The sequence below is a fragment of the Mustela nivalis genome, assembly GCF_964662115.1.
Source record: "Mustela nivalis genome assembly, chromosome: 18".
NCBI lineage: Eukaryota > Metazoa > Chordata > Mammalia > Carnivora > Mustelidae > Mustela > Mustela nivalis.
The window spans coordinates 44,772,689-44,789,962 of NC_139037.1; the positions used below are offsets into that span (position 1 = coordinate 44,772,689).

The window sequence follows — 17,274 nt, forward strand, 5'->3', positions numbered from 1 at the left end:
GGTTCCTGGTCACCCTACTTCCTCCGCACCCCGACCTCTTGCCCCCACCATTGCCCCATCCCTCACTCCCAAATCACCAGGACCTCTGAGGGCTGAGTCTTTAGCAGCTGTGCCCTCTTCCCCAGCCCCCCAGGGGGAGGGAAGGGGTACAGACACCCCCCAAAACCCAGGTGGGGTTACTGCTCCCCTATCTGCTGCTATCTCAGTGCCTCCCTGGGGGTCCCCCATCTCTGTGCCTCTGAGCGTCTCTCTGCCCTCCACTTGGTTTTCCAGAACAGGAAATGTCGGGGTCCCAAGGGCGTGTCCCAGGTGATGGCAGAGGAGGAAGCAGCAGAGACAGGACTTCCCCCCACCTCCTACCCCTGGATAAAAGTAGGGGTGGGGACAAGAGGGGGTCTTCCTTAATGAGTCTCTTAATCCTGCCACTCTGGATCTTAATGAGGGGGAGGGACCTCATTCGAGGGCAGGGAGCCCTGACATCAGTTCCTTGGTCACACCCCATCCCCCCACCAGTGCCTGAGCCCTCAGCGGGCCCTGGGGAAACTGGGGCAGGAGGCTTAGGAAACCGAACAGGGGCTGGGGACCCGGACTCCTGGGTCCTGGCGGAGGAGATGACCTGCGCTCCTGGTCTGACGGAGCAGGGAGCTGAGGACCCCGACTCCTAAGTCTGAGGGTGGAGGGCCTGGAGGCCCAGAGCCTTCCCCTAACACACACCCCCCTCCAACGCCCGCTGGTGCGCCCCGCCCCTCCCGCCTCCAGTTAACCCCAAGCCTGCGGAGGAGCCCGGGACAGTCGCCCGGAGCCCACGGATGGAGGAGGAAAGCGACCGACACGCGCTCGGAGGCGGGATGGAGGCCGACGAACCCGCCAGCCTCCAGGAGCCGCCGTCGCCGCCCCCGCCGCCGTCGCCGCCGTCCCCAGCTGCCCCCGACACCCCGGGGACCCCTCAGCCCGAGCAGCCGACGGAGGCCTACGCCCGGCAGCTGCTGCTGGAGGAGTGGAGGCCCCCAGGCGGGAGCCTGGAGCTACCCCCGCGCCTCACCTGGAAGCTGCTCTTCCTGCGGCGGCCGCTCTACCGCAACCTGCTGCGTTCGCCCAACCCCGAAGGTGCGGGAAGGGGCGGGAAGGTGCGGCACCCCGACCCACCGACCGACCGCTGCCCAGTCTCCACCTTCTGCCACGGGCAGTTCGCTCGGACCGTCTGTCTCCTCATCTTTCCGTCTGCTCCCTGGTGTCTGTTCCCTGGGATCAACCTGTTTCTCTACACCCTTTCCTGTCTCTTCTGTCATTGTGTCCCCCTCCATCTCCTTGGGGCTCTCTCTTCCTGCCCTGCATCACCCTCTTTCTCTTTCTATGTCATATGTCTCTGTCTCTCCCTGTCTCTCTCTCTCTCTCTCTCTCTCTCTCTCATCCTGTCTGTCGGCCTCTCTCTCCCTGCCTCCCTCCGCATGTATTTCTGTCTCTTTCTCTAGGTGCCTCTCGCTCTGTCCCACTGTCTCGGTCTCACCAGGACGCCCTCCTCCTTTTCCTCTTTCCCTCCTTCTTCACTGCACCATTCCTTTGCCCCAGGACATTCTCAGGACTCTCCCCGGCCCTGACTCACACATCCCTGCCAGGCAGGTCGGTCCTGGCACAGATTCTCGCCCTTCCCGCAGAGCCCTGGGGGGAGGTAGTCAGGCCCAGGCTGAAGGGCTGGAGGCAGTTTCAGCCTGCCTGAGGCTCCGCTCCGCTGCCCCGGCATGTTTCAGGCATCAACATTTATGAGCCAGCACCCCCTACTGGTCCCACCCAGCAGCCCCTGGAGACTCTGGGTAAGTGTTTGCGGGCTTGGCCCAAGGGGTGTGAATGGCCCTGTGGAATGGGCAAATTGTAACCCTCTGCTCCTCCACCTGCCAGGCAACTTCCGAGGCTGGTACATTAGGACCGAGAAGCTCCAGCATGACCGCAGGTGGGTGGCGGAGACCCCTGGGGCCCTGCCCCAGTCTCTCACCTCAGGGCCTGGAGAAACTGCCTCTGTGCCCCTCTGGGCCTCAGTTTCCTGCTCCGTACCCAGAGTTTGTCATAAAAGAGAACATTCCTAAAACACAGCGCAGGGTCTGGCTGGGCCCAGCTTGCATATAGTAGGTGCTCAATAAATAACAGCTGTCACCCTTACTCTTCTCCACCTCTTCCCTGGGAGGGGGAAGGCACTCAGGCCACCATCTGCCTTCCATTAAACTGAGCCCTGCTTCTGCAGGTTGGGTGGGACAGAGTCACACACGCCTGGGTTGGGAGCCCCGCTCTGCCACTTCTTTGCTGCTTGACCTTAAGCAAGTGACTTCCCTTCTTGAGCCACTTTGCTCATGTGCGTCATGGGGTTCAGACCATCTGGCATTCAGGGGGGAAAGGAGGGAGCTGAGGCTATAAGGGGGGAGAAAGCGCTCATCCCCCATCCATGGGTGCCCTTGGTGTCTCCATGAGGGCACCATGATCGAGGTTTCCTGTTCCCAAGAACCCTAGCAGCTCCCAGACCTCACCTTCCCCGTGCCCTCTCTCACAGCTGGACGGTGAAGCAGCAGTGTGTGGACCTTCTGGCGGAGGGCCTGTGGGAGGAGCTCCTTGACGATGAGCAGCCAGACATCACGGTCATGGACTGGTATGGCCCTCTGCCCAATCCGCCTGCCCCACGGGGTCATGCACAGGGCTCCCCAGAGCGCCAGCCTCACCTGTCCTCCCCTGGTGTGAGCTTGTCACCAAGACCCTCATGTCATGGCAGGATCCAGCCCCGCCTACTGTTCTAGCTCCTTCCCTCTGAGACTTCCAGTTTCTGAGGTGCACCTCGCTGGACATCGTTCCTTCTTTCTTGGATGCTTGTCCCCCTCTGCTCTCTAGACAAATTCCTCCTTATCCTTTGGGATTCTGCTACACGTGGCTCTGCTGGGAAGCCTTCCCAGACCACCCCCCAGCTGGCTCAGAAGCCGTATGCTCCAGGGCTCTGGGCTCCCCATATCCCAGCCCTTAATGTTCCGGATGGTCACTGTCTGGTGACAGGTCTGCTTCCCACACCAGGCTATATGACTCCCACAGGGTCGCCGTGGGGGGCCGCCTTGGTCAGGGCTGTGTTGCCCATGCTAGCCATCCTGGGTGCACAGAGTGGAAGCCAATGAGCATGTGTCACACGATGTTAGGGATGGGGGACGAGGACACGGGAGCTGCGGTGGCAGCTGAAGGTCTGGACCCTACCCCCAGGTACGAGGACAGCCGGCTAGACACGTGTGTCTACGAGCTGCACGTCTGGTTGCTGGCAGCTGACCGCCGCTCAGTCATCGCACAACACCACGTGGCCCCCCGATCCTCTGGTCGGGGCCCCCCCGGCCGCTGGCTCCAGGTGGGGCTCTGCCCTGGCCACCAACCCTGGCCACGTGTCCATGTCCCAAGACCTCAGAGAGGGCAGAGGTAGGAGAGAAGGGTTCCTGGGTCCCTGACCAGACTTCTCCCTGACCCCACCGCAGGTGTCCCACGTCTTCCGCCAGTACGGCCCTGGCGTGCGCTTCGTTCACTTCCTGCACAAGACCAAGAACCGGAGGGAGCCTGGCGGGCTGCGGCGGACAAGGGTGACGGACTCCTCCGTGTCTGTGCAATTCAGGGAGTGACTGGCTGTCCAACTCCCAGCCTGTTCTGACCCTTTGTCTCACTGGTCCATAACGTGTGATCCCTTAGCACCTCCCTGATCTCTTAGCGCTTCCCTGACCCTTTGCATCTCCCTGACCCCTTAATATCTTCTTGTTCCTTTATCCCTTTGGACCGCTTAGTATCTCTTTTACCTCCCTGACCCTTAGAAGTCCCTGGCCCTTAGCACCTCCTTGACCCTCAGGAGTCCCTGGCCCTTAGCACCTCCCTGGCCCTTTAGCTCTGACCTGTTGTCTTCACACTTTCCCGATGTGTGGAGAAGCAACCCCTGTTCCCTTCCCACCTTCATGACCCTTCAGCTTCTCTTTGGTCACTTACCACCCCCCTGCTTTCTGCCTTGCCCTTGATTTCCCACCTGACATCTTAACACCCCCTTGAATGACAGACTTTGGTTTCTTCTGCGCTCTCTGAGCCCCGTGAGGGCTGAGGGCAGCAACTGCTTCTTCCCAAGTTAGTGCTCCACAGACAGTAGGTGCCTCGTAAATCGTTGGTGCTTGGTGAATAAGTTAACAAGCGTGAGGATGCTGAGCATTTCCCTGGTCTTTGCTTCTCAGAATGACACCGAGCTCATATCCCACAGGCACGTCCTGTAACCCTTATCCTCCTGCACCTCGCAACGCCCGTGCCGTGTGCACCTCCCGCCACGACCTCTGGTCTCTTTACTTAGCCCCAGTTTACAGCCTCTTGGCCTTTCCACTGACCTCTCTGCTCCAATTCTGTCCTCTCAGATGCTCTCCACATTCCCCTTCCCCCTCCATCCCCAAATTCTCACCTCCCCCAGAGCTGGTCCCCATACCTCTCCTCCCCACAAGACCCCCCCCATTCCTCCCAGAGTCCCCCCAAAGCCATCAAGTTCTCCATCAAGGGCCATAATCACTGGGGATGGTGGTGGGACAGATGATAAACTTGAGCTACAATTTTTCTTCATGTGTTGGGGGAAGAGATTGAAAATCTGTAACAACTGCGAAGTCCCAGGCTCTGCCCACATCTAGCATGAGACCCTGGTCCTAGCCTGGGGCAGGGTCCTTGACTGCCTCTTGCTGTTCCAGGCCTGACTCCTGAGATGGGGCTGGAGGTCCCTGGTAGGCAGAACAGCCTGGGGGGAGGGGAGGGATTCAGGGATTCAGGGAAGGGCTTTCTGCCAAAACGTTCAGGGAAGCATTTTAGTGGTATCACTGCATGTCGCACACATGTCCCGTGGATGTGTATCTTTGTGCCCACCTAAACGGATGGCGGAATCTGAGTATGAACCCCTCTCCAGCATTGTCCCAGGTACGGGCTGATGCAGGCCTGACAGCCCTGCTCTCTCCCCCACCCACCCCTGTCCTGTGTGGACTTGGTTCCCAAGCACGAGTAGATGACAGACAGGGATAATGTCACAAGGGCTATATTGCAGGGAAGGCAGGTTTCGGGGGACAGGCAGAAAGTTCTCTCCTCCTGGGACTTGGGGACTTCAGCAGACCCCAGAGACAAGGCCAGATGACGAGCTCTGCACTCTTTGGGGGTTGGAGAAGAAGTATCCCTAAGGCATCAGTAACACCTGCAACAGAATAAAAATGATCATTTGGGGGGGGTGCCAGGGGCTCAGAGATCCAGAGTCGGGGGGCAGCAGTTCTAAAAGGCTGAGATGGGGTGGAGGGCTGGGGCTGGGCTCGAAGCTCATGAGCTGGGTGTCCTGGGGGCCCTTGGAGCTCTTGTGGAGGGAGAGGGACAGGTGACATGGTTTTGAAGAGTACTAGGACTAGATTTAGGGTCCCACGTTCTGTGAGCTCCCACATGTGAGTGCACAGTGGGCTGGGTGAGGGTGCCCAAAGTTGGATCTGGGGCTCCAGAACCTTAAACAGGGACTTTGGGACTGGTTGTAGGGCTGTGCCTGATCTAGGGAGTCTACGTGGGCAGGAACATGAAGGTAGATAGGATGTTCCTAGAACGGGGTCTCGGGGTGGGTCAGTTTGGAGTCTGGGAGTCTCAGAGCTGGCTCTGGTGGCTCCGGGATCTGGGACTGACTGGGTTTGGTTCTGGGGGCTTTGGGGTGAGAAGACTGGTGGCTCCCCATCTGCAAGCTAGGTCTAGGACAGCAGCTCTGGATGGGTCCACAGGTGGAGAATTCAGGAAGGTGGGAGGCAGATGCTCCCAGAATGGAGGCTAGAGGGCTAGAGGGTGGGGTCCCTTCTGAGTGTGGGAATCCCGGAGTTGGGTGCGAGAGCTCCGAGTGGTCATGGGCTTGGGGGAAGGGATGCGGGTAGGAGAAGGGAGATAGATCTCCAAGATTGGTCCCAGGGACCCCCAGTGGGGGTCAGGGACCAAGGGGTCTGGGGGCCGGGCTCGTGCCGCGGACGCAGAGACAAGGCTGCAGGCGGAGGCGGGGCCGGGCAGGCACCTGCAGTAGAGCGACGCGATGGTGTTGGACCAGTCGCCAAAGACACCCTTGCGGAACTCTTCCAGGCGCGGGTAGGCGCCCGCCGAGAACTTGCGCGTCTTGCCGGCCTTGCCGCGGCGGGACCACACGGTGATCTCGCAGCGCGGGGCCACCACCAGCGAGGAGGCGACGTTCGTCCAGTCAGAGGGCAGGAAGGGCAGGTCGGCGCCCGGCTCCAGCGACAGCTGGGCGCCCCCGCAGCAGTTCTGGTAGTAGGGGTCGCTCTTGTCGTACAGCCTGGCGCACGTGCGCGTCCCGTCGGGCTTCTTGAGGTCCGCGGGGGCCGGGCAGGCAGCTCGGCCGCCAGGGATGGCCGCCAGGGCCAGGGCCAGCAGCAGGGGGCAGAGCGGGGACATGGCGACACTGCAATGCTGCGTCCCCGCGCGCTTTTATTGAGCCTGGCCCGTGGGAAGGGAGAAGCTGCGAGATAAGGACGCCCCCCCCCCGCCCCCGCCACCAACCCTCCCTGGAGCAGGGAGACCTTCCTCACCTACGTCGGAGACCCACAGCCAATGAAAACATGACCGACATACTTGTGTACAGCTTAGCAGCATAAGATTTCACGTGGCAAACATTTAAAAAAAGAAAGAAAGAAAGTCAATTAACAGGACTTGAGGAGAGTCTCTTGCAATACAGAAGGGAACATAGGGTTAATAGTATAGGTAAGAAAAGCTCTTAAAAACCCACGGGGATTTGAACAACCCCCTTTCCAAATAAGGTGAAGACAGAGGGGGAGGGGCTGGGTCTCCAGGCTGGGCAAGTTCCCCGTTGGGACCCAGCACCTTGGGAAAGGAGAAGCTGGAGATAGGGAGAGAGAGGCCCCGGAGGGGAGCGGAGAAAGGAGAGGAGAGGAGGAGACAGAGATGACACGACCCTCACGAGCAGGAGAGCTTCCCAACCAAGGCTGGAAACCCAGAATCTGTGAAATGGACATATTTGCACAACTCTTAAAAACCACTGCAAGGCAATGTACAAAAGGCTTGAGGGGGGACATTTGCAACACTGGGACAGGATATAATTAATAGCTATCATATATAAAGAGTGCTTACAAATTGACAAGAAGATATCAAACAATCCCCCCGCCCCACTCGGCCTCCAAGAAAGACGAGCCTTGGAGGGGGAGAAAGAAGGAAGAAGAGTGTGCACCCCCTACTCCCACTTCCCAGGAGCCAGGGGATTTTCTTAACAAAGATTAGAAATCTTGAATTTATAAAAGAAACAGGACCTACCCAACTGTATAAAATGTAAACTTTTTGTACAGCAACAAACACAGACTAGACAATTCTTTTTTTTTTTTTTAAGATTTTTTTTTTTTTATTTATTATTGGACAGAGAGAGAGATCACAAGGAGGCAGAGAGGCAGGCAGAGAGAGAGGAGGAAGCAGGCTCCCCGCTGAGCAGAGCGCCAATGCGGGGCTAGATCCCAACACCTTGGGATCCTGACCTGAGCCGAAGGCAGAGGCTTAACCCACTGAGCCACCCAGGCGCCCCAGACTAGACAATTCTTGTAATGCACAATAAACAGTTACCAATTAGTGAGCAGAAATACCACAAGCTAAAGGAGAAAATTGAGGACCTGCCCAGGAAGAGTTGAGAGGCTGGGACCTCAGAGTAGGACAGGGAGCTGGGCATTTGGGACCCCCGCCAGGGCCCTTTGGAGATTCTTTGGAGTTCCTGGCCTCCTGCCAAGTGAGCATTGAGTCAGGCATGGATGAATTAATGAGACAAACCGTGGTCCAAGTCTGTGGCTCTGTGGGTAAGGCCAAATCTGGGCCTCAGTTTCCTCATCTGTAAAATGGGTGGTATTTTCTTCCTGTACTATAGGGCTGTTAGGAGGATTACAAGGGATCATAGAAAGTACAGGGGGAATAAAGGAACAGCCTCTGGAGCCACGCTGCCTGGGGCCAAATCCCAACTCCTCCTTGAGCTGTCCGCACCTGACTCCATCTTCCCAAGGAGACTCCATGTCTCCCAAGGAGACAATGTGGTATCCACCTCAGGACGCTGGTATAGGAGGTAAGTGAGTTAATCCACATGACAACACTAATAGTAGGGCCCCTGCCGAGCGCTTTGTGCATATTTGTCACTGTTGTTATGCCAGTCCTTAGTGTGGTGCTCAGTAAATGGAAAGCAGAACAACACATCAGCAATGATCTGCTGTTATTCCCTCCTCCTCCCCGGATGCTTGTCTCCTGTCTTGGCCAGGGTCATGCGGTTCCAAAGAGCCTAAGGCTGGAAACACTTGGAAGTAGGTTTAAATTTTGACTCTGTCACCTTGCTGAGTTACCTCAGGCAAGTGAACTCACCTCTCTGAGCTTCAGTCTCCTCCTGCCTTCAATAGGCTAACAGAAAACAATACTAGAAACCTATATAAATAAATCTGGAACTGGGGCGCTTGGGTGGCTCAGTCGGTTTGGCGTCTGACTTTGGCTCAGGTCATGATCCCAGGGTCCTGGGATCCAGCCCCCATGTCAGGCTTCCCACTCAGCAGGGAGTCTGCTTGAAGATTTCTCTCCCTGTCCCTCTGCCCCTCCCCCACCCTGCTCATGCTCTGTCTCTCTCAAGTAAGTAAAATCCTTAAAAAAAGAAATATATAACTGACATGATAAAATATTATTAATAAACATTAGGAACAATCCACATCGTTGTTATTCATAAATATAAATACTTAGGGGTGCCTGGGTGGCTCAGTGGGTTAAGCCACTGCCTTCGGCTCAGGTCATGATCTAAGGGTCCTGGGATCGAGTCCCGCATCGGGCTCTCTGCTCAGCAGGGAACCTGCTTCCTCCCCTCTCTCTGCCTACTTGTGATCTCTCTCTGTCAAATAAATAAAAAATCTTTTAAAAATATATATAAATACTTAATGTTTAATATGGAAAGAAAACAGTATCGATACAAATGCATAAAGCACCAAGTCCAGTGCCTGATACCTGGAAGTTACTCTGGAAACAGGAACTGTTATGACTCTTCTATGATTCCCAGATCCTGGATCCTGGCCTGGCTCTGTCCCAAACCAGAGCTGGATCCTTCTCCCTCCTTCCGTCTCGTGAGCCCAAGAAATCTAATCTCCAGCTGCTAACTTCCCAGCCCGCCTCCTTGACCTCAGGGGAGAGAGCCCTCACCCTCCCAGCTCTGCCTGTCCAGACTCAGGGATGGAGACAGGTAAGTGCTGTGCGGTTGGGAAGGGCCATGAGCATCAGACACTGGGACAACTCAGGACAGCAAGGAGACCCTGCTAGGGAGAAGCCCCAGGGACAGAAACACAGGATGCAGGTGGCCACAGCACACATGGAGACCCAGAACGAGCGCACAGCATCCTCAATCAAGGGACACATACATGGGCAGGGGGTAGGGACCCAACAGTCTCAGACAGTCACTGAGTCTCACTTGTGAGTCCTAGAGAACAGCACACACTGAGTGCAGACACATGCTTGGTACACAGCCCAAGAGAAACATGGTCCCAGACAATGCACCCCCTACAGAAACACACCCACCATCAACCCAGGCCCCCAGCCCTCCACCACTCCCACCCCACACCCCATGAAATCTCAAAAGCACAAAACCCCATACACACATCTGTCATGCCAGCAGGAGCACCCACAAGGCATCTTCGTCCAGAAGCAGTCCTGTTACTGTTTATTAACACAAACTGGGCAAATAGTAGAAAAATAAACATCTCCATGGGGTGCCTGGGTGGCTCAGTGGGTCAAGCCTCTGCCTCCGGCTCAGGTCGTGATCTCAGGGTCCTGGGATCGAGCCCTGCATCGGGCTCTCCGCTCAGCGGCGAGTCTGCTTCCCTCTCTCTCTCTCTCTGCCTGCCTCTCTGCCTACTTGTAATCTCTGTCAAATAAATAAATAAAATTTTTTAAAAAATCTCCTTTTTTTCCATTTTTTTCTTCCAAAAATGGAAGAATGTCCTGCCCTTGAGAAATTCATGAGCCTTTGAGAAAGTCAGACAGTAAATTAATAATTTCAAACACTATGTGAAAAGAGTTAAAACGGGCATGGCAAAGGACTCTGGGAATACATGGGGAAGAATACCAGGGTTTTCTTTAATATCCGCTGATATATTGTGATTCGTATAATAAGGAAAACATCTTTTCAGATCACACAACCTTAATGCCACTTCTTCCAGGAGACCATAAAAAAAAAGGAGACTGGTATGCACATGAAATTGCCACTAGCAGAAAAAGAAAGTATTCGTCTGAATTAGGACAGTCCCCGAACATCAACAGTATTGGGGGCACATAGTTTCAATAAAAATGCGGTCTAATGCATAAACCCGGGAAAATATTTAGATCAGTACTTAAGTTCACACCGGATCATGGGAACTCACCACACTTCTGCATCAATATGGCACTGGATGGGATCATTTCTATATAATCCTTAAGGGCTAATAGGACTCTCCAAAGCAGCCATTACTGTGTGGTTTGGAAATAATGATTCTAGAAGCGTGGTCTCTAGCTCAACGGGATTGGCATCTCCTGGGGAACTTCTGGGCGCCTGGGTGGCTCAGCTGGTCAAGCAGGGTCCTGGGATTGAGTTGGGCATTGTGTTCCCTGGTCAACAGGAGGTCCGCTTCTCCCTCTGCCTCTGTCTCTGTCTGCGTGCACTCTCTCACTCAAAAATAAATTTTAAAAACTTAAAAATAGAAATGCAAATTTTCAGCCTCACCCAAGTCGTTTGAATTAGAAAAGACCCAACGATTGTAGGGTGGGGCCCTACAATCTGAGTTTTAGATGCCCTCCTGGGGATTCGATGCCTGCTGGAGTTTGAGAACCAATGGGTTAAGGTGTTGGTCTTCTGAGGTTTCCTATGTCACTGATTGTTTATTGCATCTAGAATTTTCTGTAGTGACACCTCAATTTGCTCATCTCCTGTAACATGGTGTTTCATATAATTTTCCTGATTAAAACAAATCCCATTAGCAGTAGAAAAAGAGACATGTCTTGGGAGTCCCAGCTGGAGCCTTGGAAGAGAGTGCCTGGGTTCCAAAGACCTCAAATGAACTTGAATCTTCTCTAACACAGACAAAAAAGATCGGTCATCATCTAACTTCAGGAGAAGCTGAAGACCTTATACGCAGGTACACCTGCCCCAGGTGAGCGCCTTGTTTTCAGGTCTCCCCGGGTCCCATGGCCCCCTAGTGGTCTCGGCCAGAGCTTCTTCCCTTCCTGCGCCGCAAACCGCTTGGGGGCGGGGAGGGTCTTGTTAAAATACAGATGCCGATTCAACAGGTCTGGGTTAAGGATCTAGGTTCTGCATTTCCTGCGAGCTCCCAGGTGCTGCCAGGCTGGTGGGGGCTGGGCGGGGGGATGGGGCACTGAGTCACTGAGTAAGTGGCTCCCCCAGCTGAGACGGATGTAGCAAAGGTACAGCGGCAAATCAGGCACCTGCCACCAGAAGGGCGTGGCAAGAATTCAGAGGTGGGCAAGGCCAGGGAGACGCTGGGGAGCGGTTGCGTTTGAAAGAGAAAACTCCAGTGAAATTTCAGAAGGAAGCCTGTGGAGGAAGCGAAGTCTGAAACTCCTCGGGGCTAAACAGCTTTGGCCCAAGAGTCGCTGCGGGTGCCGGTGCAGGTGCGGGCGCAGGTGCTAGTGCGCGGCGAACCCTCTGCGGAGCCCGAAGCTAGGCGGGGTTTCGAGGGACGCCCACAAGGTTAGGGGAGGCTGGGAGCCCTCGCGAGGTGGCGCCAGAGCACGTAATTCCTCGGTTGGACGGGGCGGGCTAGAGCCCAGGTTCAAATCCTGACTCTGCCAGTTACGTGCCCCGTGCTTCCTCGTGTGTAAAGTGGGGATAATATACAAAAGTTAGTTATAGCTAGGTTTCCCTTCTTATTGCTTACATTAGTCGTTGGTACATTTTTTTTCTTGATCAGTTTTAAGATATAATTGCAGCTGTTTTATGAGTCTTTTCAAGTTACCTACAATAACTAATGCTTAGCTGTGTAGATTCCTCTCTATTGGATATGTGGTTTTCTTTAATTTGATCGTCAATAAGAGTATCATTCGTTTCTATTGTGCATTCGGATTCTTTTCTTTCATTCTACTTTGAATTTTTGTGTGTGTGCGCCATTCTTGTCCTAGCGTTTTGAGACAGATGTTTAGTTTGCTTATATTTGACCTTTTTTCTTTTCTCACATTTGTACTCAAGGCTTTCCACTTCCTTTATAGGAGTGGTTTTGGCTTAAGTAAAATAATAAATGTAGCATGCTAAGATTGTGGCAGGCAGGGGCGCCTGGGTGGCTCAGTGGGTTAAAGCCTCTGCCTTCGGCTCAGGTCATGCTCAAGCAGGGAGCCTGCTTCCTCCTCTCTCTCTCTGCCTGCCTCTCTGCCTACTTGTGATCTCTGCCAAATAAATAAATAAAAATTAAAAAAAAAAAAGATTGTGGCAGGCACACAGAAAGTGCTGGGTACGTTAACTGTTAGTGTTGGTGTGGGCTTTGATTATTATTATTATTAATCAGAGGCCTTAAAGACAGAGAAAGATACAGGGGAAGAATCCTGAATCAATTACGCATTGGTTTTCTGTTGCTGCCATAACAAATGATTTAAAAGTTGGTGGTTTATAAACACAGATTTATTATCTGACAGGTCTGGAGGTCAGGAATCCAAAATGGGTTTCACTGGGCTAAAATCAAGGTGTCTGCATGGCTGAATTCTTCTGTAGAGGACAATCCATCCCCTTGAACTTTCTAGTTCCTAGATGCTATTTGCATTCTTTGACTTGTGACCCCTTCCTCCTTCAAGGCCAGCAACATAGCATCCTCAAACCTTTCTCTGATTCAGACTCGCTCTTCTGTCCCCTCTCCCACTTTAATGGGTCTTTGTGATTACACTGGACTCACTCAGATAGCCCAGGATAATTTCCTTATTTTATTTTATTTTATTTTAAAGATTTTATTTATTTGTTTGACAGAGAGAAATTACAAGTACACTGAGAGGCAGGCAGAGAGAGAGAGAGAAGGAAGCAGGCTCCCTGCTGAGCAGAGAGCCCGATGCGGGACTCGATCCCAGGACCCTGAGATCATGACCTGAGCCGAAGGCAGCGGCCCAACCCACTGAGCCACCCAGGCGCCCCAATTTCCTTATTTTAAAGTCAGCTGATTAGCACCTTCTTTTTTTTTTTCTTTTTCTTTCTTTTTTTTTTTTAAGATTTTATTTATTTATTTGACAGAGAGAAATCACAAGTAGGCAGAGAGGCAGGCAGAGAGAGAGAGAGAGGGAAGCAGGCTCCCCGCTGAGCAGAGAGCCTGATGCGGGACTCGATCCCAGGATCCTGAGATCATGACCTGAGCCGAAGGCAGCGGCTTAACCCACTGAGCCACCCAGGCGTCCCTTTTTTTTTTTTTTTTTTTTTTTTTTTTGAAGAGACAGTTGGGGGTAAAGAGAGAGGGAGAGAAAAGCTTTTTTTTAAAAAGATTTTATTTATTTATTTGACAGAGAGATAGAGCACAAGTAGGGGGAGCGGCAGGCAGAGGGAGAGAAGCAGCCCTCCTGATGAGCAAGGATCCTACATGGGGCTTGATCCCAGGACCTGGGATCCTCATGACCTGAGCCAATGGCAGACACTTAACCAACTGAGCCACCCAGGCGCCCCGAGAGAGAATCCTAAACAGGCTTCATGCCCAGTACAGAGCCTGACATGGGGCTGGATCTCACAACCCTGAGATCACAACCTGAGCCGAAATCAAGAGTCAGACGCTTAACCGGCTGAATCACCCAGGTGCCCCAATTAGCACTTTAGTTCAATCTGCAGAGTTAACCCCCCTTTCCATGTAATATAACGTATTCATGGGGACTGGAGATTAGGACATGGACATCTATGGGGGACAATTATTCTGCTAGCACAGATTAGCATTGAGTTTTACTATCAATGAGGAATACTCTCTCTTGTAGGAAGAGAGGAACCACCCAAGCTGTCTAGGGCTCTGGTGTCAGGACCCAACCTCCTTCCATACTGTTGCTCCATCACCAGTATGTGGCTTCCTCCTCATGGTCCAATATGATTGCTTGAGCTCCATCCTTCACATCCACATCCCAGGTGGAATGGGAGGGAGGGAGGAAGAAGGAATGCCTCACCAGAAGTACCACAGGATACTGCTCTCTACATCCTGCTGTCAGAACTTAGCTGCAGGTGGGCACGTGATGACGCAGGAAGCTGTCTTAACCCAGGTTAGCCATTTATGGAATGACAGGTCTAAGTTTCCTATCACTAAAGAAAGAACAGATATGGAGATGTGGTCAAAAAGCTTGGGTAAGAGGCAGGTTGTGGGATGACAGAGAGTCAGATAGGACCCAGATCTGCAGGAGAATTAAAAATGGAGTCCTTCCTAATCACAGCCTGGGTATGGTAGCGAGTAGGCCGGTTGCAGTGGGCTGATTAATGGTGTCCAGCCACGTTCAGGTACTAATCCTGGAAGCCATGCGTGTGACCTTATTTGGCACAAGGGACTTAGCAGATGTGATTGCATTAAGGAGCTTCAGGTGGGGGAGATTGCCCTAAATTATGTGGGTGGACCCTAACTGGAAACACATGTCCTTGTAAGAGGGCGGCTGAGGGAGACGTTACTCCAGAGAAGTGATGACCACCTGAGCAGAGATTGGGGTGATGTGCTTTGAAGACAGAGGAAGGGGCCACAAGTCCAGGAAGGCAAGTGGCCACCAGAAGTTGAAAAAGGCAAGGAAATGAATTCTTCCCTGAATCATCCCTGAGGAATTTCAGCCCTGCTGACACTTGATGTTAGCCTTTGAAATCTCACTTTCACCTTCTGGTCTCCAGAACTGTGGGAGAGTACATCGTGTTGTTGCAAGTCACTGGGTTTGTGGTGATTAATCAGCCATAGGAAATGAATATAGTGACCTTGCCCTAAAGAGCTCATATTCTCTAGGAGAAGTAACTGGAGCAGGAGATCCCCTGAGAAATGGGGTGTTGGTTAAAGTCTTCCAGGGAACCAAAGTGATTATAGATCCAACACTTCTTCTTCTGGGTATTTGCCTGAAGAAAACAAAACACCAATTCAAAAAGATAGCTGCACCCTCTTGTTCCTCACAACGCTGCTAACAATAGCCAAGACATGGGAGCATCCTAAGTGTATGAATGGATAAGGAAATACAGTACATACACACAATGGAATGTCATTTGGCCATAAAAAAGGGAAATCTTGCCATATGCAACAACATAGGTGGGCCTTGAGGGCATCATTCTAAGTGAAGTAAGTCAGAACAAGACAAATACTGGATGATCTCACTTATATGTGGAATACAGAAAGAACAAACAAGCAAACAAAACCAAACTCATAGAAATAGAGAGCAGATTGGTGGTTGCCTGAGGTTGGGGTAGACTTTGGGAAAATGGGTGAAATGGGTCAAAAGGTACTAACTTCTAGTTATAGAATAAATGTCATGGGATTGTAATTATAGCGTGATGACTACAGTTAATAATCTGTATTACATATTTGAAAGTTGCAGGAGTGCCTGGGTGGCTCAATTCATTAAGCATATGCCTTTGGCTCAGGTCATGATCCCAGGATCCTGGGACTGAGTTCTTCATTGAGCTCCCTGCTCCCACCCTGCCCTGCTTCTCCCTCTGCCCATCCCCCAGCTCATTCTCTCTCTCTCTTAAAAATACATACATACATACCTTGAAAGTAGCTAAGACAATAGATCTTAAAAATTCTCATCACAAGAGAAAAAAATTTGTAGCCATATATGGTGATGGATGTTAACTAGACTTATTTGGTGATCATTTCACAATATATACCAATGTTGAATCATTATGTTGTATACCTGAAACTAACATAATGTTATATGTCAGTTGTACCTCAATTTTTAAAACATTTTATTTATTTGAGAGAGAAAATGAGAGAGAGAGAGAGATTAAGAGAGGGGAGGAGGTCAGAGGGAGAAGCAGACTCTCTGTGGAGCTGGGAGCCTGTCGTGGGGCTTGATCCCGGAACTCCAGGATCATGGCCTGAGCTGAAAGCAGTTGCTCAACCAACTGAGCCACCCAGGTGCCTATATACCTCAATTTTTTAAAAAAGTGATTATGGGGAGCAGGGGGAAGGGACTTCCAGGAGTCAAGGGCTAGATTAGATTGGTGTTAATATACCCCAAAGTAGTAGTAGTATAATTAAAAATAATGACAGTAGCAATAATAAAAGTGATACAGTAATAGTGCCCATTTACTATGTGCTAAATTCTCTGTCAAAGGCCCCACACACATGTTCTCATTTACTCTTCATAGACACTCAGTGGGTTGGTGACAATATCCTGTAAGTTAAGAGAGGCTGCGTTTCCTGCAGTAACAAGTAGCCCTCAGGGGCTGACATTTGCAAAAGTTCATCTCTTTCTCACGCTGTGCACTCATCACAGGTCAGTTTGGGGCTCTGCTTGCTACTGTCTATACTCAGACAATACCTGAATTGTTGTCAATTTCTGGTCATAGGAAAAAGCAGGCAATGCACACAGAAATGACATGTCATACCACTCACATTCCGGGGCCAGGGAGGGGGGGTAATTGGCTTCACTAGGTAGACAAAAAACATTGCCCTCGTAGAGATCATATTCCATTGTGGAAGACAGGCAATGAACAAAATAAAATAAATGTAATGACTGAATGCTAGAGGGTGTACCTGCAATGGAGAAAAGTGAATCAAGCAGAGAGCATAGAACAGGTGGGAACAATTTTGAATGAGTGGTCAGGGAAGCCTCAGGAAGAAGCATTTGAGCAAAGACTTGTGGAGGGGAAATAGGGCAGTTATGGCAATGCTGGGGGGAGAGGATTCCCAGCAGAGGGAACTGCCAGAGCAAAAGAGTTTTTAAGAAATGGCAAGGAGTTTGTGTGGGCAGAATGCAGAGAGGTAGGAAGAGAGGGGAAGAGAAGGAGTCAGAGAGGTCATGGGGGCAGGTCATATGGAGCCTTATATAAGGACTTTGTCTTTTATTCTGAGTGAGATGGAGCCAGGAGAGATCAGGGGAGACTCCTGACCTGACTCAGGTATTCACGGAGTCCCTCTGGCTGTGTATGAGGAACAGACTGGGGGATTTGAAGCAGGAGTAGGGAACTCAGGGAGGAGGCTGCTTCCATGATCCAGGTGGGAGAAGATGGACAAGACTAGGGTAGGGGCAGTGGAGAGAGTGAGAAATGGTCAGATTCGGCACATACTTACAACTGGATTTGCTAAA

The 17,274-nt window shown here is 52.0% G+C and overlaps 2 protein-coding genes across 2 annotated transcripts; one reads left to right on the top strand and one right to left on the bottom strand.

Moving 5' to 3' along the window:
• Window positions 1-572: 572 nt before the first annotated feature.
• Window positions 573-4,596, top strand: NCCRP1 (NCCRP1, F-box associated domain containing). Its single transcript, XM_082711229.1, has 6 exons — window positions 573-1,107; window positions 1,749-1,811; window positions 1,897-1,948; window positions 2,540-2,635; window positions 3,229-3,367; window positions 3,492-4,596. Exons 1-6 carry the CDS (start codon window positions 810-812, stop codon window positions 3,630-3,632), a joined length of 789 nt encoding a protein of 262 aa, XP_082567355.1. The 5' UTR covers window positions 573-809; the 3' UTR covers window positions 3,633-4,596.
• Window positions 4,597-5,040: 444 nt separating this feature from the next.
• SYCN (syncollin) lies at window positions 5,041-6,632 on the bottom strand. The gene is made up of 3 exons (XM_082711230.1): window positions 6,579-6,632; window positions 6,050-6,486; window positions 5,041-5,209 (listed from the first exon to the last, which is right to left on the bottom strand). The coding sequence occupies exons 2-3, from the start codon at window positions 6,442-6,444 to the stop codon at window positions 5,200-5,202; spliced, it is 405 nt and encodes a 134-aa protein (XP_082567356.1). The 5' UTR covers window positions 6,445-6,486; window positions 6,579-6,632; the 3' UTR covers window positions 5,041-5,199.
• Between the last annotated feature and the right edge of the window lie 10,642 nt (window positions 6,633-17,274).

Coding starts and splice junctions, on each gene's coding strand:
- NCCRP1 (XM_082711229.1), top strand. CDS start 810: ATGGAGGAGGAAAGCGACCGACACGCGCTCGGAGGCGGGATGGAGGCC. Junction 2,636..3,228: donor GACATCACGGTCATGGACTG/GTATGGCCCTCT, acceptor CCCTACCCCCAG/GTACGAGGACAGCCGGCTAG. Junction 3,368..3,491: donor CCCCCGGCCGCTGGCTCCAG/GTGGGGCTCTGC, acceptor ACCCCACCGCAG/GTGTCCCACGTCTTCCGCCA.
- SYCN (XM_082711230.1), bottom strand. CDS start 6,444: ATGTCCCCGCTCTGCCCCCTGCTGCTGGCCCTGGCCCTGGCGGCCATC.